Source organism: Orbicella faveolata, unplaced genomic scaffold (genome assembly GCF_042242905.1).
Source record: "Orbicella faveolata isolate gen_17 unplaced genomic scaffold, um_ofav_v1 contig_13, whole genome shotgun sequence".
In the NCBI taxonomy this organism is placed as follows: Eukaryota; Metazoa; Cnidaria; class Anthozoa; order Scleractinia; family Merulinidae; genus Orbicella; species Orbicella faveolata.
In genome coordinates, this window is record NW_028301540.1 from 29,193,723 (window position 1) to 29,220,450 (window position 26,728).

Sequence of the window (26,728 nt, forward strand, 5' to 3'; positions counted from 1 at the left end):
TCTATTGTATGGTTAGTTCCTCAGTCAGCAGTAAACAACTATTGTACATGTGTTTTGTGCGCGGTCAAAGCCATGAAAGAGAACAAAACACACGACAAAGAACTTTGTTGGACTTCATAACCATTCCCCGCTAGTAACTATGATCAAACTGAGTTAAAATGTGGAAAACTTAGGTGTAGAAGAGCGGAGAAATTGGAATGAAAACAACAACAACTTTTCTCTGTAAGATAAGACTTTTTATTTAATCAATATCAAATTTGAAGCCGTTCATTCTGTGAGAAAACAATACCAGCCTAAGCTGCCTTAAAATAGGAATAACTGACGAATTATTTGTACCCCTGGGAATACGTGATTGTATGCACTTCAATAAATTGAATTGCGTTCAGGAGAGATCTCTATATAAACCCACTTTTCATTCAGTGATTTGTCACCTCAAAATTGGAGAGTCAGTGAGAGGAACAAAGATCGTGAGAGAGCAAGGTGAGTTCAAACACTTCAATCTGCGAATGTTAGCTAAAGAGTCTACAAAACCAGAGGAGGGCACTTTGTGGAGAGTTCGAAATGCGCTACATGTAAGACCCTAAAAAAGCCGTGCAATTCTTATTCGCTTTTGTTTAGATTTCACGAGCAAAGCTTTATGAAACGTATTCATTTCTCTGTCCCATTTCTTTTGCCGTGGTGGCGTTTTCGTTGTGAGTTGGCAGTCGGGTCTCAGTGTTTAGTGAAATTCCGAAGTGTTTTTGTTTACGTTCATAGGAAAATGGTCACCGTGTAACCCGCCCAAAGATTCCATCATTCTGTTATTGACGTGTAATCTACGTAACCATAGACAAGCCACCAACCGTAAAATCGCACGTTAAGGAACCCGGTTATAAGCCCCACCTCCAGATATAAGCCCTTCTATTTGTTTCTATTTGCCCCCCCCCCCCCTCCCCCTCGATATAAGGCTATCTAATGTATAAGTGCCTTCCTTTTGCGTTTCTTTACAAACACCAAAATTTTTAATCGAAAGTTTTAGGCTAATAGTGTAATAGGGTAATAGCTCTAAAAATGATGGTATGTTAGCTTTAATTCGTTTCTCAGATACATTTTATTACGTCGTTCCGAAATATATATACATTTTTTTCATTCCGCTTATATGTCTCCTTGGATACAAGCCCTCCCGTTTACAAGCCCACCCAAAACCCCTTATGAAAGTTATATAAACCCAGGGCTTTCACGTGGAGTTTTACGATATTTCAGTAAATTTTAATAAAAACTCTCCTAAATGATGGAAACAACTTCATTTTTTTCTAAATCAGTCTGATCTTCTGCATAATCATGCCATTTAGCAAATTATGCCTCATAATATCATATCCATATTGTGGGATCCCTAAACTACAGGAAAGCTCAAAAATATAAACTAATATAAGGCGGGGAAAATGACGGGAAAGCGTTAACTTTTCAGTGAAAAGAATAGAGAGGATTAGAAAATCGAAATTTGCATGTTTTTTCTGTATGTTTTTGTTCTCGAATTCCTGGCGAATTCTATAAACGATTGAATGCATTCGGGATCAGGATGTCTAGGTTCGCACCTGACTGGAGGACAGTCAATCCTTGTGTAGTGTAAAAAAAGGTTCAAGATGATCAAGTGAAGTAGAGTTTCAATTTTTCTATCATGACTCTGTTACCACGTGGACCAAACGGAACTTCCGCACGCATGTAAATTTAATTTCAGATGCATGAGACATGGCATACTTCTGTGCTATGACTCAAAGGGTACGGCTTTTACTGTAGCCGCTGTGGTCAGAAATAGTGCATGGTTTTTGCATTCTAGTAATGAATTGGGTAATTTTCTTAAAAGCACATAAGCAGGCCATAAATAGGGTTGGGAAAATCGCAGATTTTGGTCTTCATGAATAGGGTAAGGGTTTTGGGAAGCGGGCTGCATATCCCCCCCATTTTTTTCTGGAAGTAACCCCCCCTCCCGGGGGGACGTCTTTGTGATGTACTTCAGGCAGATGCAATAAATTACTTACTTCTTCAGAATATACTATTAATTGAATGGCATAATTTTCAAATTGGGGATCATGAGGCTTCAGGAAGCAATATTTGATCATTTAAAGACAAAAAGACATATGTTGCTGGTCCTTCTGATACATTTCAGATTTTCGCCATGGTCAACTTGGTGGTGGTTGTTAGTTCCCTGTTTTTGGTGTGCTTTGCTTCATCAGAAATGCGTGTTTCAAGTAAGTAAGCATTTAATGCATCGAAAAGTAATTATGTATTAGTGCTAAAAGTAAATTCAGGTAAAAGGTTAGGGCTAAAGGTTAATTCAGTCAGTCAGTCAGTCAGTCAGTCACTTATTCAATCTATTAGTCAGTCAGTTAGTCAGTCGCCAGTCAGTCAGTCGTTCATTGGATCGTTCATTAATTCATTCATTCGTCCATTAGATTCGTTGGCTCGTTCGGTTCGTCATTTGTTCAGAAACTCATGTATTCAGTTACGAAATTTCCGGTCTGGAAGTCGTTTAGTATTCGAGCCTAGATTCCGTTGCTACTTTAACCAAAACTGATCAATTTAACCAAGACACCCAATTTCGTTTTAAGATGGTGGCTACTATGGCAATCCATGTGTTGACTATCAAAAACTGAATGGCAAAAAGCGAGCGGCAGGGTCCAAAGAATTGACGACACTTTCAGATAACAACAAGAACTGGAGACTAACCTGGTATCGATTTATTGGTCCCGCTGGAGACAAAATGGCCGACATGTAAGTTTGCATATGTAAATGTAATAAATGAATAAGTAAGTAATTGAATAAATTAAAATGAATTAACAAATAAATTCATTATATGACTAAGAAAATTACTTCATTGTAATTGGCTGAGGGCAGGCCAATCTATCGTTAATTCTTGATTTGCAACGCAGACCAGTGCAAATATGTAAACATCTAGAGCGAACATCTATCTTTCTAAAAGATGTCCTAGTATACAAGCGTGCAAAGTTTTAAAGAAAAATCACCATGATTATGAATTTTGATAAAGCAGTGTTTCTGCAGTAGTCTCCTCTGCAGCCGTTTTTTGGGATGTCACGCAACGCTCCCCCCAAAGAAACGGCTGCTCACATCCGAACCACATTCTTTTCCTTTTGTGTTTGTGGTTTGTTTGCGCTCCGTTGAACAGACCAATCACATAATAGCAAAGTGTGAATGACGTAAGCTTTCGCGCGGAAAGGTCTGCGGTGCGAACACGCGAGGGATTTCTGGCTTTTGTTTCACGCCGCACGTCGCCAAAAATAGGCGGTGTTCGCAGGTTACGATCATGACGGACGAAAAAAATTGTAAATGAAAGTCCTAAGTACAAGTGCTTCATGTGCTCATCGCTATGTTCAGCTATAAATGAAACACTATATATTTTCTCGAAATGTCAAATTGTAAGCGTCAATCAAGGGCCACGAACGCTTCCTACAGATTGTAATCAGGCCGGAAAGAGCGGCATTCAGAACTCGATGTCAACAAATCGAGCGAAGCTACTTGATTTCCTGGTTCCTTTATTAAGTTAAAATAGATATCTTCCTTCTCGACAGTAATTTTTTGAGTTGAAATCTTCTAATAATTAACTTGAACTTTGAAGAAGCCGGAAATCTGTATGTTTATTTGTGACATCTCCCACGACGGGATACAAAGATAAAAAATATTCCCTGATTGGACAAGTTTCAAAGGGCGAGTTTGGCGCGAAAACGTTCTTGAAAATGGAACGGAAGCGGTGATTGGCTAATTTCGTGAAAGGAATGTTGTTCGGATGTGAGCAGCCGTTTCTTTGGGGGGAGCGTTGCGTGACATCCCAAAAAACGGCTGCGGAGGAGACTATTTCTGCAGAGGTAATTTATCAACTTGAAGTCAATAGAGTTTCATGAACTTCCTAAACGAACTTGGAAGTTCGACTTTTAGATCACAGAGCAATATTCCTTTGTCCGAGCCAAAATAAGCCAACGAGAATGAATGCTGTTGGCAACGGTAACTAGTGAATTGAGTCTGAGAATAATTTTAACTTTTGATAAAGTTGCCGAAGTTCATTTGAAAGTGTGTCGAGAACAAAAAGACAGTCGGGAAGGAGGCTTTGAACCAGGCATACAGGTTGAAGGACAGATTTCTCATCACTCCGCGATGCTGCGTTCGAGATTTAAACAGATATAAGATCATGAAACAATGACAATGAAGAGGGTTTAAATGCACCAAGAAAACAATTATTTTTCTTTATTGAAAAAGTGAGATTTGATTTTGATTTACAGAGACACGACTGAAGAGTGCCTTGTGTCGCCATCTTGCGGTGCAAAATATCCAGGCTTTCTCGGAAGATCCCATCCAGAGGATCTGGAACCTGGAGAAGAAGTTCAAAGAACGGTTTGCTTTGCCAAAAATGGCAACTGCTGCTTTAAGACAGAGACGATAACAATCAGGAAATGCCAAGGATTTTGGATTTACAAACTTCCTCGTCCAAGTTTAAGACGAGCGAGATATTGCGGGTACAAAGGTAATTTAAGACATGGTGCTCTTTGCAAAGAGCTGATGAAGTTAATTAGAGAATAATACGTACGCCCGCCCGTAAAATGTTGGTTATAAGTCCCGGGCTAAATTAACTTCGTAAGACGGGTTTTGGTTGGCTTTTAATAAGGTTCTGTAAAGACATTATTACGTTAACTTATTTGGGAATGTCAGCGGGATTGGGGAGGGCTAATATCTTGGGGCAAGGGTGGGTTATAACCTAAATATTTTTCCTTTAACAGACAAGATGATCTAAGCCCATGTTACTGTATTTATTGGCGGCGGCTTCTGTCCGGAAGAGGGTAAAGAAACCTGTTGTAGACTAAACCAAAACTGTCTGAAAACCAGCTTGCTCGAAAACCATACCCTTCACAGCGGCACATACCCACAGAGCTTATATGTGGGACAACCCCGCGTTCTAGTATTTAGAGTATCCTGAATAGTTTCTTGCTCAATAGTCATCGTAAAAAATGTCCCCTCTCAATCATTGAGTTTAGATTGATCGTATTCAGACCAAGAAATCATGGTATTCATAGCATCTTCTGTATTTCAAACAGTTTTTGAAACGAAACCAGAATGCGACGAGAAGAAGTTATTGTATGGTAAGTGTATCCAACAAATCATAATTTCTTTCTTCTTGACGCCAAGATGATTAACCTTTATTATATAGCCAGCTCCGTGAGTAGGCAAGATGAACTGTATCCTGCGCTGTGATTTGCTACCCTAGTGGGCAAGATGGAGCTATCTTGCCCGATTGGGACTGCCCGCCATGTCCCGCAAGAAAAATATCTCCGAAGTCCGTCTCGGTCCAAGAACTTGGCCAATATCCAGCAAGCTTGACCTCACGCTTGGTCAATAACCCATATATATTCCACGATTCGTATGCTTTGCCGATTCTTCTTAGACTTTCTTAGCGATACACTTCCTCCATGTTGAACGTCCATTCTTCATTTACCAAGGTGTCATGGAGTAACGTAGTTGACCTCGTTACCAGGGCATCTCTTCTTCTCACCCACTGGAGCGAGAGAGAAGATCCTGGAAACGAGCCGTATAATTTTTAAACCACCCAAAGTTGAGTCTGTTCTTTTGAAGGAGCTACGTCTCTATTTGCACAGCTTAAAAAGTTAAGCCTCATATTTCTAGTTCGTCATTTGTAATACGTGTTAATCTTCTCTATCATTGACCATGCTTGTTCCTTCATGGTTTATTATGATGTCTGGTGTTTTTCTATCTTAGTAAACTATTATTTTCCGGTTTCCTTCAATTTAAAGTACGCGGCTAAAATAACTGAAAACACCGTGACTAAGCTCATTTAAGCAATCGTCTCTTTTGAAGGACTGAACAAGAAGAACGCAGCCAAATCCTGCAACGAAATAAAGAAGACAAATGATAAGGCGGAGTCCGGTATCTACTGGATCAACCCCGACGGCAAAAACGCGACGCAGGCCTACTGCGATCAGGAAACGGACGGTGGAGGCTGGACACTGGTTTATAGCTACACGTTTACAAACTTGGGGTAGGAAATAGTTTGATTTTATTTTTGCCCTAATTAGAGGTGACGAAATTGCTGATAACGTAAACAAGGCAAATAATCATTTGAGCGTCCAGCAGAGAAATGCATCGATCACCTCAGAAATGACACCAGAAGTATTGTAACAATAAATAGGGAACTTAAGAAGGTAAACATAGTTATTAGAGGGGGAGTGTTATGAAACACTACAAAGTTCTTTGTTGTATGTTTTTGCTCACGTTTTGGCCTTGGCCGTACACAGAACAGAATAGATGTTTACCTCTGACTAACGAGATAAACGTTTTGGTTACTTTATTATGCATGGTGTGTGGGCGGAAAAAAGTGTTTTAACTTAAATGCGAGCTCGAGACGTTCAGGTTCTAAGATGCTCAGATGTCATTTAAGGTGGCTCAAAACAGTTTCCAGCGCGTAGATTTTGATGGGTCGATATAACCACTCTTTATCACTTGATGCTACAATCATGTTATCAAAAAGTAGCCCAAGCATTGGTAAACACGTTGTTATCATTTTCGTGACACAATAGGTTACCATAGCATCAGCATGACCTCCTAAAAACACCCTTAATTACAGCTTTAGAGGCTTATAATTCCAAAACGGCACGCTTTTTTTTTTATATATATATTATCAACTTTTGATAAGCGTGATAAGACGCAACTTTTGGCAAAGTTTAAAAAAATCTGTATGTAGGGTTCTGATCCACCTTAAATTTTCGAAAATTTAAGGTGGCTCTGAACCCTATGTACAGATTTTTTTAAAACTTTGTCAAAAGTTGCGTCTTATCATGCTTATTAAAAGTTGATAAAATAAAATAAAAAAATCACAGTGCCGTTTTGGAATTATAAGCCCCTAAAGCTGTAATTAAGGGTGTTTTTAGGAGGTCATGCTGAATATGAGCCATAAGCTCGCTTGTTTACAGGAAAATTTTCACGGACGAGTACTATCCATCCGGGCATTTTCCTTGGACTGGCCCTATGGGCTGATAGTGTCTCTCGACGGATGAACACTATTGCGTCACGTGGTCAATTTAAACCAATGAGAATCTGAGAAAATTTTAGTGGTGAATTATAAACACTGATAGACACATTGACTAGATCCAGGGCGAATTGTCTAGGCGAATTGTCCTTTAAAAATTCTGGTTCTCGCAAAATTTTAGTCGAGTTTCACGGCTCTCGCAGTCTCGTTTTTTTTAGCCGTTATACGCGTCTCGCAGTCTCGATCTTTATACGAAGCTGTCTCTGAGTCTCGATTTTTGCAAGGCCTAGAAAGTCGGATGTGTCTCTTTCAATTCCGCTCCCTCCGATCTCACCTTCAATTCTTGCGATTTCACTCTGCAGGTATTTCGGAGCTTTTTCTAACGCCATTATGCCTCGTCCAAACTGGCCCACAGCTGGTGACGTCCCAGTGTCGACCACAGCTCCAGTAAGTGAGACAGACTACAACGCTATGGAATTCAACCTGTGGAAGAAACTGGGCCACGAGTTCATGATCAAATCTAACATCAACCACTGGATCGCTTGCAAAGAAGGAACCGGAAGTTTGGTAGAGACGAGGGCCGGAACTCTTCAGTGCCGAAATATCAAGAACGTTCCATTGAAGTGTCATGGCTATGTTCCCGACCAGCTTATCTACAACACCGCTGGCAACCTAAATGGTCAGTCCACAGGCGCTGTTCTGATTCGTTCCCAGAGCAACGCGTGGCTGAAGGCGTATTACAACTTTGATGTTAGCACGCGCACGAACTGGCCTACCCATGATCCTTGCGGCACAAATGGCAAAAATCCTCTCACCAATGTCGCTAATCCTCATGGAAATATCTACATCCGCGCATGATCAAATGAGGCAACGATGAGCAAGAGCAAAGCTAGTGACGATTTTTTGTTTCGAGTTAGAGTAGTGATTGTTCTTCTTTTCGGTTTTTCTGCAACCAGTTTGAGGTGTGAATGCATAGTTCAAAAGTGTTAATCGATGCTAGTCATATTTTCTTAGTAGGTCAACGGGGTGAAAATCTTTATTTCGTTTTTGTAGTTTAAGGGGTGAATACCATAAGTTATTTACAAGTGTGAATTAATAATAAAGACAGTTGTCTCGCAAGTTCTTCTTGTGTCATTCTACATTTTTCCTATAAGTTTTCACATCAGAACGGTCATAGAGCAGTTTGCCAATTTTAGTGACCCTGTCATCACATTCGACAAGCTGGGGAAAAAAAATCAGTGCACGACAGCCTTGTAATCAGGAGCATCTCTAATCTTCTCGTAAGCGTAGGCGACATTCAGAACAGTGGCTTCGTCAAACTTTCTTCCCACAATCATCATACCGACTGGTAAGCCATCACTGAACCCCGCGTTGATTGACAGGGCTGGGTGACCAGTCATATTAAAGGCACATGCATTTATGTAGTTTTCGCTGCAAAATGTAAGGTACTCTAGAGAGAAAGAAAACAATGAAAAGATATATCACTAATCCCCTTATGGCTAGATGGAGATAAACAAGAAATATTTGTCAACAGCACGAGCGGCCGGACCGCCGGATTTCCGGACTGCCGGATCTTCTGTAGACCCACTGAATAAGAATAATGAGAATAATAATATTTAGGTATAAAATGCAAACCTCTGCTAGCTGAAAAATTAAGAAAAATGGAAAAGAGAAAAAATATCAGTTCAAAAGAGACTGTACCCAAAAATCATGAACTGTACCCAAAATTTCGGTTTGCAAAGCAACCTCGTTCGGCAGCTTCAAAACAATACCTTTCAACGAAACGTTTTCCGAAGGTAAAGGTCTAGCTTTCTTTGGAGTAGCTGGCATAATCAGCACGTCAACTTGGGTCAGTGCCTCGTCTATTTTTCTTCGCAGCTTCCACGCTAAATTGCGTGCCTTGGCATGAAAACTATCATGATAATTGTCTTGTAAATATTTCCCTTTGATAGCCGCGACCTTCCAGTCGACGCTAAGGTCATTTGGACGGGTCTTCAGTCCTTCAGCAAACGTTTTTTGTAGACCAGTCACTTGATAACCTTGGAGAGAACGTCAAATGTTAGTTGAATTAAAACGAATTCGTCTGCATCCTATACATTTTAAAGGATTGGAACGAAAACTCTCCCCGCAAATTGGAATTGGAGGATTCCGGAAGCAAGGGAGGCAAGACAGGTTGCCATTCTGTTCCCCCGCACACCTCGGATTTTGCGTCGTTTTAATAGAGTCAAACCTCCCGTTAATTAGCGACCATCCCAATTGTCAAGCTTATGATGTCCATTACTCCCGAGATGGGTGCTCGCTTTCGAGAGGAACCAACTTTGGTGATTTGACAGGGGAAATTGTAGTATTTTGAGGAATGGTCCCTTGCGGGAGGTGGTCGCTTACAACAGGTAGTTGCACGATAAGACTCGACGTCACCTAGTTATCGAGGTGTTGTGCTGCAATGAGTAATGAGTTAAGCTAATGGTCAGATTTTGCACGTTTTCACAGGCTTTATTCCAATAAAGGACCTCTTAGTCTCAACCAGCCTTTTTGTAGAAAGAAGACAACTGAGAAGCGAGACGAAAAATTTAGATAAAGCCTACCGTTTGTTTCAAAAAGTCTGTCAGGCAAAAATCCTCCCTCCGTAAAAGCGTCATATATGATCACGGCTAAATAAAGAAACGAGAATAAAAAAGCAGGAAGTGTCAGTGTAACTACCGCACCAACAAATATTCTTAATGTTGAAATTAACCTGCGTTACTGGTGTGTAAACGGGAGAGGGGGTCCCCCGTTCTTCCTTCCGCGCTCCCCTTGCCCCTCCCCCTCGCCCATTTATGCTGAGATTAGAGTTAATGACCTAGCCTATACATGCCATCATCATCTGCCATTTACACAAGGCGCTTACGCAATATACCTCTCAAAAGGCTTAACTGGATTCGCTGAGAAAACAATAGCAATAGAATCGGGTTCTGAAAACAACAACGGCGCGTGAAACAAGGAGCGAATGAAATTGCTTGCTCTGAAGAGGTGCATGGCTTCTGATTTACACGCTACTAAAGTTCAAAATGTTCGAATTCATTAATTACTTTAGTACACTGGTGCGGAAAGGGTGCAAGCTACCAAGCAAGACTTACAGTCCAAATGCATAGGTACAGATACATTTTGTAGACTTGCGCCTGTTGTTATTGCCAGTTGTTCCGCGGATTTTTTGATCATCTCGTCGACATCCGGTTCAGACTGGGGACGAGAAAAACCCTCCACGAGAAGTCCTAGTCGAAGATGAGATATTTCACTTGTCAACTGCGAAAGAATAAAATAAGGCAAAATTTCATGCTTGACACAGGCTTCTCAATAGGGTAGAAGTATTTTCTTGTTTTGTTTCATTTTATTTTCTTGAGTGTTTCACGGCATACTCTCATCTAAACACCCCTATCGACCAATGAGAACGCGCGTAGTATCTCAGTTATTTTATAAAAATGTATATGACATTTGATGTATACATGAGTGTATCACCTGCGTTGTGTAAGAGTCGGGAGCCTGCAGTCCTTCAGGCTGGCGGCAATCTAGACCATCATCTGAACCAGCCATAACCTTGAACACGAAAATTTCAGATAATAAGAACCAAAGAGTAAATTATGTTTCTATAACTCATATTTGGTAGACTATCGATTTTCGATACTGGTGCCTGGTCATCTTATTCCAAAAAGAAAACAAGGGTAAACTTTTCTTATTAAAATCTATAGTTATATAAGCTAGCATTGCAAATATAAAAAAATAATCTGAAAAGCTCGCAGTTAATGCTATAAATTCATTCACGTTAATTTCAATCAGCCACCCAAGAATCCAACTAAAAAATAAGGCCAGGGAACTGGGGAGATAGACTATTAATTTGCAAGAACATACAAACCTCCAGTAATAACGCTACATCGTACACGGTTCTGGCCATGGGTCCCACGTGATCAAGGGTGAACTCCATTGGGAAAATGCCCGTGTATGGTACAAGCCCCAGGGTCGGCTTCAATCCCACAATTCCACAGCGCGCTGATGGATTGCGTATTGAGCCTCCCTGGTCCGCACCCACAGCCATGTCCACGTGACCTCCTGCTACCTACAATTCATTCAAATGGAGTCAACGCGGGTACTAATATATAAATACACATCATTTGATGTGGTAGACAACGAGAAGTCGATCTTTCGCATAGTCCGTCAAGCGGAACCGTAAATAAACCGCGACGAAAAATGCTCGGATTTCTCGCGGCCGTTTAATTTTTTCTCCCAGGTTTTTTTTTTTTTTTTTTCGCGTCACGCACGACAGACTAAGGCTATTTTTTCCTCGCTTTTTTTTTCCGAGTCACACACGACGGACGGAGCAAAATAGGGACCACTCGTAGTCTATTGAAGCGGTGAACAGCCTGATAGTGACAGGATACCTTGACGCACAATGCTTCTCTCCTCCCATGGCTCGGCCACTTAAAAGTTGGATGACGCTGTCCAGTGGCTGAATCACTATCGAGTTAGTCTCCTTCGCAGCCGTTATTAGGGTCGTCACACAACGCTTCTCCAAGCGTTGAGTGACGACCCTGATAACGGCTGCGAAGGAGATCACTATCGAGTGGATATGTGTAAATAAAACGAACCATGCTGTCAACTGAATAGTGATTCATCAGGTAAATCAGCAGAGATATCGCTGGATAGTGATTTTTATCTGGTGGAAAGCGTTATTCACTCTTCTCTTTGAACAACTGGGACCAGGACTGAATGTAGGGCATGCATGGCTACCAAATCCAATCGGGATAACTAGCGAATGAATATTGCCGAACGACCTTTAACGTCTACCTCTCCAATAGCGGCCTCCTATCCCGCAAAACAGGCAGGACTGTTCGACTCAAGCTTACGCCGATTTACTCGTACGTTTTACTCAAACCTCCTTCCACTGGCCATCTCAGTTCTGCCCAAGAGTGCCCGTCGTGATGCCTTTCAGCGGTACACCCAGCTGCTTCATGATCAAGAACCTGAGATAGATGAAGCACCCGTTGGTAGGCCACTTGGTCTGCAAGTAGGCTCGATTTCCACCTGCTGTTTTGGAAGGACGCTAGGGGACCGGGCCAGAGAGAGGAGCGGAAATGAAGCCTAGTCTAAACATTTGACATGAGAGTTGTTCTTACCAAAGCTCCACAGCCTGAAGACGAACCGCCTGTCATTCTCCTTCCGTTCAGGGGATGGAGCACAGGTCCAGTTGCGGAAGTGAAGCTCCCTCCACTGCTACACAAACTCTCACAGACAGCCTTTCCTGTTATGCGCCCACCAGCGTCTAATATCCGGGTCACTACAGTGGCATCCACATCCGGGATATAACCTTCTAATATCTGGGAACCTGTCATCATGGGAATACCTGCAACGCAGATGTTGTCTTTGATGGCGATTGTCTTCCCATGAAGTTTTCCGTTTGGAGCGCCTTCGATGTCGCACCGCCAATACCTTGCGTGACACGGAGAAACAAAAGTAACTATACAATAGTCATTTGGCTTGTCACGCACTCTTGACCGGTGAAAGGGAGGAAGGTGTGACGCGTGTGACTCGCTGACTTCACGCAATTTCTCCCAAACCCACTCGATTTTTACATCACATGTTAATTTGTAAATGCGTGAAGAAACCAAGAAATCGATATCCAACTTACCATGCATTACAAGGGTTATCTTCCCCAGACGGGCGATACCCAGGAGTGCGGGGATATTTCACCGGTAGTTTGGGATCAGGAATCTCGTTCAAACGCTGATAAGTTGCTAATAACGACTCTGAAATGACTTCTGTTGATTGAACGTTAAAAATAGATAACAAATCAAAAGAGGTAACAGCGCGATCTATAACATTTATACTATAAGTTTGCATAGCAAACTAGGCGTAGTCAATAGATAAAAATCGATATCGGAAATCAATCGATTGACAAAAATCGCTAACAATCGATAATTATATCAAATTTTGTCATTCATTTTATCAGTGTAACTCGTAAAAGGACAAAATTTCCCATAACAATCGATACCTATCGATGAATCAATCGTTATCGATTACTATCGGCAATCGACAACCATCGAACTCACAACGTTTTTCTTCATCAATTTCCATCGATTGCTATCATCACCAATCGATGTCAATCTTCAATTAATATAGATTGTTTTCGATTGATATCGATCATCGGTTTATCGATTGATGGCGCCTGGAGTATATGAATGTAAAGCCGCTTGGGCCGTACACGTGATTAAAATCTGCGTCACATGATTGGCTATTTCTGAACCCTCCTGGGATTTCCGAGGCCAGGACTGATCTAAAAATAGCTTGAGATAGATTACCTTGGAAAAAAAGGCCTCTATGGGGATTCACCCTCTTTCAGTTCATCCTCTCCCTTCAGAACGAGTATTAGTTTTCTCAAAAGCAACCGCTCTTCCCGGGGGTACTTCCAGTGGGTGGCGGTGTGCGGCCCACTTCCCAAAACCCTTACTCTATTTATGACTAAAATCTGCGATTTTTGCTACCCAATTTATGACCTGACCAAAAACATTTGATACCCTATTTATGACCTTGCGGCTAGCACACTTGCCCTAAACATGAGTGATGAAGGGCTTTTGTTGATGTTCTTATCGATATTATATTGATGAAAAGGTAGCTTCTTCTAAGAAACATACGCAATGCAAGACACCATACCCTAGTTATGACCAAAACAGTCAAAATCGATATCCTATTTATGACCAAAACGGCTTAAAAACCATACCCACCCGTTAGGACCGCACATACCCATATAGCCCATATAAGGGAGTACCACCACCCCCAATCCCCCCCCCCCCCGCCTTCCTCTCCGGACTGTTCTTCTCCTTCTTCGCAGCCCGGTGGGGTACTCCCAGAAAAATTGGGTGGGGGTGTGCAGCCCGCTTCCCAAAACCCTTACCCTATTTATGACCAAAATCCGCGATATTCCCTACCCTATTTATGACCTGACCAAAAATTCGAAACCCTATTTACGACATAACCCTTAAAGGGCATGTAAACCCAAAAATACAAGTTTTTCTTATTCGACGCAAACAGCAACGTAGAAAACGAATTTGGCATTTATTTTGCTCGTTTGGGTTTCGTTAAGGAGAAAAACAGCTTTTACGAGAAAAAATCCACTTCCGGTGAAAACAATAGCCATCTGTCGTGACGTAAGCGGTGGAACACAAACATTGCGCAATAGGGATTCCATATGAGAATTCTATGGCGGATCGGGAAAGTGGGAGTAGCTCGGAGGATCTTTTATCGGATGACAGCGATTCAAATTTGGTGAATTTGTATGATAGTGATGTAGAAAATTCAGTTGTAGCTGTGGAACAATCTGGGCCTCGTCCGTATCAATCTGAGCCACGAAGGGTCCGACAAAACGATCAACAAGAAGCCAGCTCAGAACCAGATGACAACAACTCAGACCGTCTTGGAAACACAGACTGGTGTTTGATCATTTTGCAATTAAATTACATTTTTAGCAGATAAACATCAATTGAAGCCGGCGCATAGTCAGATTAGCACGCAAATAGAAGTTCACCAAATTTTGTTGTTGTCTTTTTTCCCGACCTTTCTTGGGTGCATTAAAAGGTGCGAGTGTCGAGTATGTCAGCCAATGCCGACTGCTCACGAAAGTGTTTGCTGCGCTGAAATCGGACAAGTCTGGCAAAAAGTAGAAAATCAGAGGCCAGAAATACGAATGAAATGTATTACCTAGCATCCAGGATTTCAGTCGACCTGTCTTGATGTTTGGGTGCTTGAAACTGCTTATTACGCATTCAGGCAGCAGCACGACACAGATAATCACACAGGAAACAAGTAAGTTTACTTTTATTTTAACTATCGCGGTTCAATTGTCAGATTTACCTCTGCCGTAACTGGTTTTATTTTAGTACAACACTAGTGTAGATAGTTATTTCTCTGTATTTTTCGTGTAGGAGATTTCGATACATTGCCTATCGGCAGCTTGTTCGTTGGTGCTGGGGTTATCTTGGTAAACATGTCCGAGTTGCGCTGCCATCTTGTGCTGTAAACAAGATCCGAAGCACCTTTCCAGCCGATTTTGGCACCACGTATACTGGGTTGAAGCCACCAACCCAGTGAGGGATAAGAAGGTGATTGCTAATTTACATCATAATTATTGAAAATATGTTACAGCACTGGCAGCAATGGGCTTAACATATACAAAGGCACAAACGTGGTTTGCCGTAATTACCTTTCTAGTTACTCAATGATGTGTAAGCGTGACACATATTGTTCTACTGCTGTTTCTTTGCAGGGTTTCTCAAAGGAAACAGAGATTATCTGTGTTGCGAAGAATAGCAGATAAAGTGGTTTACCCTATTAACCTCAAGCTTTTGAAGAGCTCTACTTCTTCTAGGCCTTTTATCGGCACTGTCAGCCATTTCCGGTTGTTTGCTGCCTTCATTTTGGATAGGCCGCTTTCGTTTGTCGCAAGAATTTGTTGCTGCTGGAGACTGTATCGTCGGTACAGCACCAGAAAGTAAAGGACTTTGCTTTCTCGGCCCCATTTCTACCATGAAACTTTTTTCGTAACAATCCGGAGAAAAATGAATGTTGCAAATAACCGAATGCTCCGTCGGCTCTACGAAATCGGCCCTTTTCGCTAGGCTCGATTTGCGCCTTGAACAAATTTTACCCACTGCCGCCTCAAATTAGCGTCTTTTGGAAACTTACGCATAGTATGGCCTGTTTTGTTCGAATTACTGCAAAACTGAACGACACAGCGTTTTACCATAATGAAGATGTGGTGTTTTTCCAAAAGAAACTATGTAAACATGTGCTTATTCCACAACGTGTTCAAGAAAGACCTTTGACTTCCCGTAAGTAAAGGTCCACCCGTGACGTCATTTGCTAGATCGCGCAATTCAAGATGGCGGATGTTTAGAACTTTGAAGCGATTTTTCAGCGTAAAAACGGGCTAAAGTGAACAAAAGATCTATAGATTTGGCAGATGTCATGTATGTACTAAACGACTATGTGGTCCCCAAAATAGCATTTTTTGGGTTTACATGCCCTTTAAATCAAAACCCCGTTTCAGACCTGAGTTATAATAAGTTCCCTAGTTCAGACTGATGTTGAATTACCGTAAACATAATTTGTGAAGGGCTTTTGCTGATTTTCTCACGCTCACGCCACTCACGTAAAGGAGACTACAGCTACTGTTGTGGCTTTTGAAACAGGTGTGAAAAGGTTCATGGATGAGAAAATTGACCAGGGGACCCTTTTACTGATGTGAGAACAGTCTTCTACTCCATTTTTCGGCCATGACAAAATCTACTGTGCGGCGATATTATTCTCAACCATGCGTATTAACCGTTTATACTTTCTATTGTCGAATCGAAAATCAACACCTTGCGTGCCAGGTTATGTATAGTTATTTCAGAATTGAGTATTATCATCTATTATGATCATGTATTCTCACACGTACACAGATGTTTGGATCACGCACTTTGCCAGTAGGAACGTAACGCGCCATCGATGTCATGAATAAGGTCGAAAAGGTTACAGTCGATCACGAGTTTATACCTGAAATTTAGTGAGATACCAAACATTTTCTCGTGACTCTAGCCGTAAGAGTATTACTTCACTGATGAAAGTCGTACTTCTGCCTCAGTTGCCTGATTGTGAATTCATTTCGTCAAGAACTGACAGTCCATACCTTTGTACTCCTGGATTTCAGCGGGTCCCAAGTCGAATCCAAGTTGCGAGGCAATCTCGGTGAGTTGTGCCGCAGTTGGTGTTTTCACGGCTGGTTCTTTGTACTTAGGTTCCATTGGGATAAAGCACAGAGTCTAACTGTTACTCAAGTCAGCTAGCGTGAGTAGAGACCAATGTTTAAAGATTCATCCGGGATTTTACAGAAGTTTGCGAACAATGACAGAAAATATTAGATCTTTCTAGTTCAGTAACGCGGAAAATCAATTCTAAACTGCCGTCAGCCGACCAAGAATCGCTGAAATACACCTTGATTGGATGTTTTACAATTTTTACCTCGAACAGTCCTTTTACGCTCAGCTAGACGTCTACATTTTCCGTTCACGTGGAAAAGGTAACAATTTTTTTTCCATGCCGACTAGCGGATCGCTCAGTGTAAGCATAGTTTAACTATGGTGTAAGGGTTGCGTTACTTTCGTAGAAAATTTAGGGAATCTTTGCTTCATTAGCATAAGCGATTCATTTCTCATAAAGTTTCAAAAACATCAGTTCTGGTTATTCTACATAGTAAAAGGGCATAGCACGATTAGGTGTAACTGTCCCAAGGAATTTCAGCCCGATGTATAGCTCGTTTTCACTGTCACGCAACAAAAATAAATCGAAAACCATTCAGAGGAAAAAGCTAAGAAATTGTGTCAGTGACGTTGTAGAAGATGAGTAAATAAGACACTTCTCCAAGTTTTAGGCCTGTGCGTTTCCCCAAACTTCACTAGCAGAGCTCTCGTCTCACACATTGAGCGTGAGACTCACGCAAACAGATTCAATCTTACGCTCTCACGCTGAAACCATTATTTCTCACGCATTTAAGATTCCTTGCTGCTTTAGTGGAGTTCCTTCATAATAAACTATCTTTTATGATATAATTTAATCCTCGTTCGGTTTGCACTCGCTTCGAACACTTAATTCTCGTGCAGAACCAGCGTTTTTCTGGTCAGTGGGTTTAATGACTATTGCACATGAGGGGTGGCGAATGGTCCTTCAAAAACTCTGGGTCTCGTAAAATTTTACTCGAACTGTACGGGTCTCGCAGTCTCGTTTTTTTCGCGGTTATGTGCGTCTCGCAGTCTCGTTTTTTACACGAAGGTGTCTCGGAGTCTCGATTTTTTGCAAGGCTAAAGGTCTCGAAGTCCCAATTCGTTTGTTTGTTTTTTAGATCTGATGTCTCGTACATGGGTTTACAACAAAAGGCTCCTTTGTAAGACTTTTGTACAAGCTCATTCTAGCTCATTCTCATAGCTCTCAACCAAATCTGGGGCTCGAATTTTAAGAGCCTGAACGTCTCGCGCTCGCACTCAAAAAACTTTGAAGCCTCGGTCACGCAATCTAAAAAGTCAAAATGTCTCGGGCTCGCAAAGAAAGACGCTGGTCTCGCCGTCTCGTAGTCTCGCATTTACCATTCGCTACCCCTCACATGTTCACTTATGCTGACCGCAGATCAGACCGGTAACGTGGACTCTCCACACATAATGGCGGATTCCAGTTCAGAGTCGGACTCTGACTCTCCTGTCGTGAAGAAGGCCAAATACGCTGGAACGGCAAAATACTTTTAAAGCATCACATTTCTGCTAAGAATGCAGGAAAACACGTCTTAGCTACTTCCATTTTTCAAAATCCTGGGGGAGCATGCCCCCAGACCCCCCTAGCGGGGTCACGCCTGCGGCGTCACAAACAACGGCTATTCGTTCGAAAATCTCCCTCTTTGCCAACAAATCAACTTGAGCCCGAGAGCTCTGCTTCAGATATTCGTCGAAATGTTTCGCATAAATTTACAGAGCCCAGTATGAAAACGCCATGTTGGTGTACATACGGTGGTACACCAATAAGGCGGCCGGAAAATAGTGTAAACATCTGGAACTTACTTTGGCTATCTAGGTGACTGATTTTCAGTAATGAACAAACAAGCATTTACATAAGCACTTTTCCTAATGCTCTAACCTCTAAAAAGGCTCAAAATCGTGAGATAAGTATATATTTTTCATCAAACTCCATCTTAGCCTTGTGTCACGCACCTCAATAACCCTGAAATTAAAATGCTCTCGTCTCCAAACGAAGCACGCCATTGAACTGTAAAATTGTAAACAGATATAAATATTCCGACTGTTATGCCTGATGAGGATACAAGGTATCCGCTGACCAGTATTACGTGACCACATCGCGGGCTCAAGTTTAGAGCTCATCAAGGTAAAGTGTTTTCTTAAAGGTGACTGCTGACCAAGTGGTTGTTGTCGATTGGATTGCGGGTTCATGTCAGGTTAACTTGATGCAAATAGGGCCGGGTTGTCTAATACGGGATGACCCAGGATTAAAAGTTAACAAATCTTTTTCACTGCTTTTAATTTGTTTTGTGTATTTTGAGATTGAATTCAAAACAGAAAACCTCAATGTAAAGTTACAAAACTCAAATCAAAATTTTCGCTTATACTGGATTAGCTTAACTGGGTTTCGAACAACCCGGCTCAGGAGCTCCACTTTAAGGCTTGGCTAAATCTACATGTTATATTACTAATCTTCCTTCAGAGTACCATGGCCGAAAATCCTGACGTAGAATCCTCGTTAAGAGAGCCAACTGCCGATGAAGTAAGGACGTTATCTCAACGAATGGGATTGGCTATCCGAGAGGAAGAAATTTCTGTTTACCAAGGTATTAAAATGGTTCGTTTCTATACTACGCCGACCAACATGTAGCTTAAGTAAAAGAATTAGCCAGAATTCTGTTTCAAAATGCAAACACGACCAGGGAGGTCAGTAATCGATTTTCAATGAGGACCTAAAGTAATGGCAAGACGTTTTGTTTTGTATCGTTTTTGCCTTTGGTTTCGTCTTTGTTTGTTTATTTGTTTGTAATATGTTTTGGGCGGGGTTCAGTGCCCCCTTAAATTTTCGAAAATATAAAACGGCTCTGAGCCCCAAGTCCAGAATAAATTTTGAACCTTGCCAAAAGTTGCGTCTCTTATCCTGCTTTTCAAAATTCGATAACAAAAAATGAGGTCACCAAAATCGTTTTTTAATCACCGTAAAATCTCACGTTTCAGTCACCCAGTTATAAGCCCCCCGGATACAACCTCCTCTATTTTTTTTCCGGATACAAGCCCCCCGGATATAAGCCCGTCTAATGTATAAGTGCGTTACTTTTGCGTTTCTTTACAAACATCAAAATCTTCAATCGAAAGTTATGCGCTAATAGATAATAAAATAGGGTAATAGGGTAATAGCCCTAAATGTAATGGTACGTATGTTTCTCAGTTACGTTTTGTCTCGTTTTTCCGAAACATTTTTTATTCGGCTTATATGCCGCCCCCCGGATATAATCCACCCCGTTTATAAGCCCAACCAAGATCCCTTATGAAGTTATATAAGCCCAGGGCTTTTATAACGTGGGATTTTGCGGTATCAGCAGTCCAAGTAAAAATTAAAGGAGTCTCATATGTTGCTATGGTAACTTATTGCGTCACGAAAATGGTAACAACGTGTTCACCAATGATTGGGCAGTTTTTCTATACCATGATTGTAGCATCAAAGGATTAAGAGTGGTTATAATGACCCATCAAAATTTAACTCTTGGAAATTACTGGAAACTGTTGCCAGCCACCTTAAAATGGCTGGTAACCATTTATACACGTACGCCTGTGTGGAGAGAGGCACTGTGAGATTAAAGTGTCGAGCCCAAGAACATAACCCAATGACTCCCGGCCAGGGCTCTTATGGCAGGTATTTACCGTACTCAGATTCGGCCATGATATCCAGCCAGTCAAACAATTGACAAGGCTTCTTATTGGCTACTGAATTTCAAATTTGGGTACGGCAATGCCTGGTAATACACTGAAACAGAGAATTAATAATTTATTCATTCAATTTAGCAGCAACACTGCATTTAAAGTTAATAATGAGTGTCTTGCGATTTCGACCAAACTTTCCACAGAGGCGATCGCCAGCACTCTCCGCGATACTTATCAGCGGCTGTACGACTTACCAGAACCCAGGCTCCCGATTAAATACGCTCGAGAACGAGGTTACAGACCGGCACCAGAGGAAAACCCTTTTAATGCGTGGTTAGTAATTTACCAAAAAAAATTCGACTCAAAAATTTTACATCTTCAACTTCAGTTCTAAAATATTTTTTTCTCTACTGTACTGATAGCTGACGCTTTCGTTGGCATTCTAGGTACTGGCGTTGCAATATAGTCGGCGCGCCAAACGGCAAACTCCAAGGAAAGACCATTGCTATCAAAGACAACATCTCCGTTGCCGGGGTACCCATGATGTGTGGTTCCCGGATGCTAGAAGACTATGTCCCGGATTACGATGCAACTGTGGTGTCTCGCATATTAGACGCTGGAGGACGAATCACCGGCAAAGCTGTTTGCGAGGAGTTCTGCTTCACTGCGACTAGCTGTACAGCAGCCACTGGGCATGTTGTCAATCCTCATGATCAAACAAGAATGGCTCTGGGGTCTTCGTCTGGTTCAGCAGCGCTGGTAAGCTTCATTGTGTAAGGGGTGGAATATTTGACTTTGAAGGTAGGAGGTGGGTGATTTTGAAAACAATATTCTGCAAGCATACTTTTACCAAAACTAATTCTTCTACACAACCACTGCCAAAATAAATTAACGGGCGCACAGTCAGCCGAAAAAAAAAAAAATGAATATATACGTCCCGAGAAAAATAAATTTCCTAGTGCATGAAAGGTTTAAAAAATATATCCGTACTTGCCCCAAATCACCCACAATCCCCTCTCAAAAGTGAAATCGTCCACCCCTTAGTATAATTTACCCTGCCCTGAGTTCTTTGATATCAGAACAGAACAAATTGCAACAAATAAACTTGCGCAGTTGAGATGTAGCCTGATCAGCTGTTCATCTCAAACTGTTGTTCAATGTTGCCCTCTGTATTTCAGCCCATAGCGTTTGTGTCTCATTGCGTACGTTTTAGCAAGAAAGACACTCTACAAAACGATGCTGCCGTTTCCAACTCACAGCTTATCTCGACTGCTAACATTACCGACAGGTAGCAGGAGGTCACGTGGACATGGCTATGGGAGGTGATCAAGGCGGCTCTATTAGGATTCCCGCCGCCGCATGTGGGATTGTGGGATTGAAGCCAACATACGGCTTAGTGCCATACACGGGAATAATACCGGTAGACCTTCTACTGGATCATACGGGACCTATGGCAAGAACAGTCACAGATGTAGCTTTGCTCTTAGAGGTATCGTCGCCAATTCTGGTTTTATCTTTTTACAAACAAATTCGTTTTACGAGTGGGGCGTACAAGAGATGCAAGGTGCTTTGGGAGAATGGGTGAAGTGAACGCTAGTTTCTTTTTCCGCTTTTTGGCGAGTCTTAACGTGCCCAGTAAAAGAGTGAAGAAAGTTAATACAACGGGCTGAAACGACTTTCTTGTCATACACCGTCTATGATATAACAACAGTTCGTCAGCCTTCACTGATAGAAACAAAGGGATTGTAAAAGGCCTGTCATAAATTCTTGTACATATATCTAGTCAATCAATTAGGCAGTCAGTCAATCAATCAATCGATCACTTATTACCGCCATTCTCTAGTCCACTGCACCAGATTATTCATACAGTCTGTTTGTCGGTCATCTTGAACAATTTTCAACAGTTTTTTTTTCTTTTTTTTTTTTTTTTTATTGAAGACCTCAAGCATTGAGTGTTGCTGGTACTCGGATTTAAACTAAGATTCAGCTTTACCTTCATAAAGGTTGTTGCAGGACTGGATGGGGACCTAGATCCTAGGCAGCCACGTGATCTTTCCACGCCAGTTTCCTACACCAGTCTGGTATGTAACTTATTACAGGTACATCGTGTAACCTTCACCACATGTCCTTTTGCCAGTGATCGCATCAGAAAGCGATTAAAAAACATTACATTAAAAGAGACAGCTTCTGTCTGAATGTACTAAAGTTTATCAACGCATAGATGGACTTAAACAGACTAGCATCAGCGTCGCTGTTTAAGACTGAGAGGGTCTTCTCCTCATGTCCTTTTCAATGTTCACAATTCGATAAACCTAGTGGCGTTGTGTTTCAGTTTTGTGGTTACTATTTGTAATAGACTCGCGGGCACGCGAGTTTTGATCCCATTTTAAGGGGAGGGGGTAGGTCGCGGATCGGAGATTGGCAAACCGGCATTTCGAGCCGTCAGACTGTAGAAAAGGGATAAGCAAAAAATCCCGTTAAACCGCTCTCTCAAATTGTAAATATCATGTAATCATGTATTGTTTGTACTCTGCTTTGTTAGTAAACGAGAAGAATATACCAACCGCGAGATATCGAGCGACAAGCCCCTTTACATTAAATGGCAGGCACTATATAGTCACTTTACTTTACTGGGAGGCGCGGTGGCCTCATGGTTAGTACGCTTGTCTCCGGATCGAGCGATCCGGGTTCGAGCCCTGGACGGGGACATTGCGTTAACGTTGTGTTCTTTGGCAAGATACTTTACTGTCACAGTGCCTCTCTCCACCCAGGTGTATAAATGGGTACCGGCGAATTTAATGCTGGGGGTAACCCTGCGATGGGCTAGCATCCCATCCAGGGGTGGAGAAGAAATACTCCTAGTCGCTTCATGCTACAGAAACCGGGATAAGCTCCGGTCTGATGGGCCACTTGGCTCGTATGCAGACTTTACCTGACTTTACTATTGCTTTACTATTGTTTGACCTTTACGTTTTCCATGTGTAGCTCACTGGTGACATTTCTAGTCTACGTATCGGAGTTCTTCGAGAAGGGTTTGAGATGCCTGAAGCTGACATGAAGATTATAACGTTTGTCAAGGAGGCCGCTGATCGTTTCTCCATGTTGGGTGCTACTGTTGAAGAGGTGTCAGTGCCAATGCATTTTGATGGTGAGGTGCTTCCTGCAATTTTTCCGTTTGTTAATTCTATCATGAGCCTGTCGTCCTTTTGCCTACATGTTAATTTGACAACGACGAATTTTGTTCCATTGTATTTACACACAGGAATTCGAATATGCGATGCAATTTGCCTGGAAGGTGGTTATAGACTACTTCATGGTGAGTGTCCCATCGTATCCCTTTCTTCGATTTTGATGTTTGACCATTTAAAGAAGTGTAGAAAGCGCAGATTTGAATTTTTAGTACTTATGTTAATTTTAAATTTTTAAAACAATGAAAATTAAGTTTTAACTGGTTTAGAAAAAAAAACAAACAATGGTCATTGATTTCTAAGATTTCTGTTAACCGTGAGGAAAATAAATTAACCGTAAAAAAACCCAAAATATTATAGCTCGCAATGCAGGCGTATTTTGGCAAGCGAGCGCCCTCTTGGATTCAAACTCGGAAGAGGCTTGGGGAGAAACGAAAAGGCATCCCAGGGAGTGGGAGTTAGGCTGAAAGAGGAGTAACGGGGGAGGGGGAAGGAAAAATGAAAGGACTTGCAAGTAGACCCAAGTTTTTAACTTGCGTCTACCTGCTGTTTTGGCCAGGGCTTTAACTGTTACCTGTAAAAGCCATAACGCCCCATTGAGACCCTCTTACATACTAGGAGATTTTTTTTGCTTTTAACAGTTTATATGTTTTCCAAAAGTACGACCAAGAAAAACTTCTCCCTTCGTATTCTCAGCAAAATGGTCTTTTTCAGGCTATCTGGCTCAAAAAAGTCGTCCAAGATTTATTCAAGTTTTCTTTCATTTTACAGGATTCAATTCAGACTCGAGGGGGTTTGTCGACACCAGTCTCCAGAGAGCGATTGGGCGCGGTTTCGATTCCCGCGCAAATGATTTGGCCTCTCCTGGAAAATTAACTCTCATGCTTGGCATGTTTGTGCACGAAAACTATCATGGCGCATTTCACAGCAAGGCAATAAACCTAGCGCGGAAGTTGTCTCAGGAATACGATAAAGTTTTTGAACGTTATGATGCTATGGTTTTGCCAACAATTATCCAGAAGACTCCGAAAATACCTGAGGATGACGAAATTGATTTTGGTAAGTTAAGAACAGAAGCACTGCTGATATCATTTCAGTTTGCTCGTGTGTCGACGAGGGGTACGTTGGTTATCCTTTTGAGATCTTGACCTTGTGGAATGGTAGGGTGTATTTGTGTGTGTAGGAATGGAGAGAATTTCCAAGTGCGCGCACGAGAGAGAACTTACAACCAATGATATAGCCTCGAGCGCAAGCAAAATCTCGAGTTTGGGCCGGGGAAGCCGCGAGATACACACTCGCCAGTAAATGGCAGATAGCAACGCTTGAGTGCAAAACACAAACACTAGAGCCTACTCGGAGGCTGGCAATGAAAGGGAGGCCATGATTATACTCCAAGTTTGTCCTAGAGCATACTGACTATGGAGCTTCGTGCATCAATATTGAAAATCCACCTTCGCTGTAAATGGACACCCTGCTGACCACCATTGCTAGATTAGCGAGCTATAGGCAATTATCAAAGTTAAATGATAACTGATTCAAAGAGGGTAAGAAAATCGATCTTACTTCCAATCTATTCTCGCGGACGAGCCTTGATGCTTGTGACTGCACGTTGAACTACAACTGAAGAAAAAGACTTCAATTTCTCATTTATTACAATTTCTCATTCATTTTATTATTATTTTTTCCATCGGTTCTTTCCAGGAACGGCTTTTGACTTCTGTCAAAACACCGGCCCCTTTAACGTCACAGGCCACCCAGCGCTGTCAATCAACGCGGGGTTCAATGATGGCTTACCAGTCGGTATGATGATTGTGGGAAGAAAGTTTGACGAAGCCACTGTTCTGAATGTTGCCTACGCTTACGAAAAGATCAGGGATGCGAAAGAATGAAAACAAACTGACACATTTTACTTCTAGAGAGGAAGCTATAACGTTACTAGTAAGTTAAAGTTATCATTACATTCGTTGTGATCATCAAAGAAACATTTAGGCTAGATTTCCGCCGCTTTCTCGAGTCCGGTCTACGTTCCTCCCCAAGAAGAAAAGGGGGAGGAGCGCAGGTTCTTTTTCCGTACAGCGGCTGGTAATCGACCCTAAGAAACATTCTGGTTTAGAATTTTCGAGAGGATCAGAGACAGCCAATGGCCACTAAAGTGCACCAAAAGGCCTTGATTAATTTGGTAAGCCAGATTAGCTCGAGAATGAAGGGTGGTTGTAGCCGGAAGCCTGGTCTCCCGATCTTTAAATTCGGTATTATGATGTAAGTCACGAGCGCCAGTATTATTTGAGGTCGAGCAAAATTTCCTAATTAATCCAGTGGCGTGAGATTAATTATTCCCAATACTGCAAGCAAAGACAAATAATTGACCTGCCAGACAATGAGCCTCTCAAAGTTCATCAAGAGCATGTCTTTCCATTAGACAAGTTTGATTTCTCCGCAGTTATTTCTGAGAGCAGCTTATGCAGGACGAAACTCGCTCTGCTCGTTAATATGTCTTTTATTTTATAGCGGATAAATAGTGTATTGTCTCTATTGTCCTTGAATATTATCGGTTATTTTTGGTAGCGGGAGACCGTTATTTGAATTTCGTTATCTCCTAATGACGTATTTTAGTCCATCCTCCAATCATACGACGGAAAAAAGATTGAATGATAAGGCAGGTTATCGGTGAGATAAAGCTCTCTTTATTTTCATCGCTTGTCTGTCGTTGTTAGGTAGAAATTGATGTTGACTGCTATGTCTTATCTTATTCAGCCTATAAATTAAGATTGACTAAAAGGCTAATTTGAATAAATATGATTACTTAATGCCCTCGGGTTAACAGAAGTTTCGTTTACTTGTTTATGCGTGCAGTGCATACAGTTATCGGAACAGAGGAATTTAAAAGGACTCTTTTGTATGTCACTCTATTAACGTCGTTTGTGTCCTTCACAAAGATCGTGCGTGGGTGAGCTTTTACATATTAGCCCTTTTGAGATCTGGATGACTTGTAAATGATGGTGAATCAATAAATCCGCTCTGAATCAATCTACTTCAGGTAGAATCAC

At 41.7% G+C, this 26,728-nt stretch overlaps 3 protein-coding genes and 1 pseudogene across 5 annotated transcripts; 3 read left to right on the forward strand and 1 right to left on the reverse strand.

Moving 5' to 3' along the window:
• The first annotated feature begins 297 nt into the window (after positions 1-297).
• Positions 298-8,146, forward strand: LOC149115910 (uncharacterized). The gene is made up of 7 exons (XM_089286013.1): positions 298-480; positions 2,147-2,228; positions 2,589-2,751; positions 4,272-4,513; positions 5,082-5,126; positions 5,860-6,040; positions 7,390-8,146. The coding sequence occupies exons 2-7, from the start codon at positions 2,156-2,158 to the stop codon at positions 7,883-7,885; spliced, it is 1,200 nt and encodes a 399-aa protein (XP_089142139.1). The 5' UTR covers positions 298-480; positions 2,147-2,155; the 3' UTR covers positions 7,886-8,146.
• LOC110065557 (uncharacterized) lies at positions 8,033-16,850 on the reverse strand. Its single transcript, XM_089285987.1, has 9 exons — positions 16,722-16,850; positions 12,687-12,816; positions 12,175-12,487; positions 10,917-11,117; positions 10,523-10,600; positions 10,144-10,309; positions 9,613-9,678; positions 8,800-9,066; positions 8,033-8,477 (listed from the first exon to the last, which is right to left on the reverse strand). The coding sequence occupies exons 1-9, from the start codon at positions 16,834-16,836 to the stop codon at positions 8,263-8,265; spliced, it is 1,551 nt and encodes a 516-aa protein (XP_089142113.1). The 5' UTR covers positions 16,837-16,850; the 3' UTR covers positions 8,033-8,262.
• On the forward strand, positions 14,034-16,653 carry LOC149115911 (uncharacterized; annotated as a pseudogene). The gene is made up of 3 exons (XR_016206269.1): positions 14,034-14,484; positions 14,630-14,857; positions 14,977-16,653. The product of XR_016206269.1 is annotated as an uncharacterized LOC149115911 (transcript).
• Positions 16,661-26,492, forward strand: LOC110065551 (uncharacterized). Of its 2 annotated transcripts, none has more exons than XM_020772701.2 (10): positions 16,661-16,780; positions 19,295-19,418; positions 20,697-20,826; positions 20,940-21,252; positions 21,782-21,982; positions 22,497-22,574; positions 23,479-23,641; positions 23,756-23,809; positions 24,453-24,740; positions 25,383-26,492. In XM_020772701.2, exons 2-10 carry the CDS (start codon positions 19,301-19,303, stop codon positions 25,568-25,570), a joined length of 1,533 nt encoding a protein of 510 aa, XP_020628360.2. In that variant the 5' UTR covers positions 16,661-16,780; positions 19,295-19,300; the 3' UTR covers positions 25,571-26,492. The 2 variants fall into 2 exon arrangements, with proteins under 2 accessions (XP_020628360.2, XP_089142115.1); XM_089285989.1 differs by lacking the exon at positions 16,661-16,780 and adding an exon at positions 17,046-17,111.
• Positions 26,493-26,728: the final 236 nt, after the last annotated feature.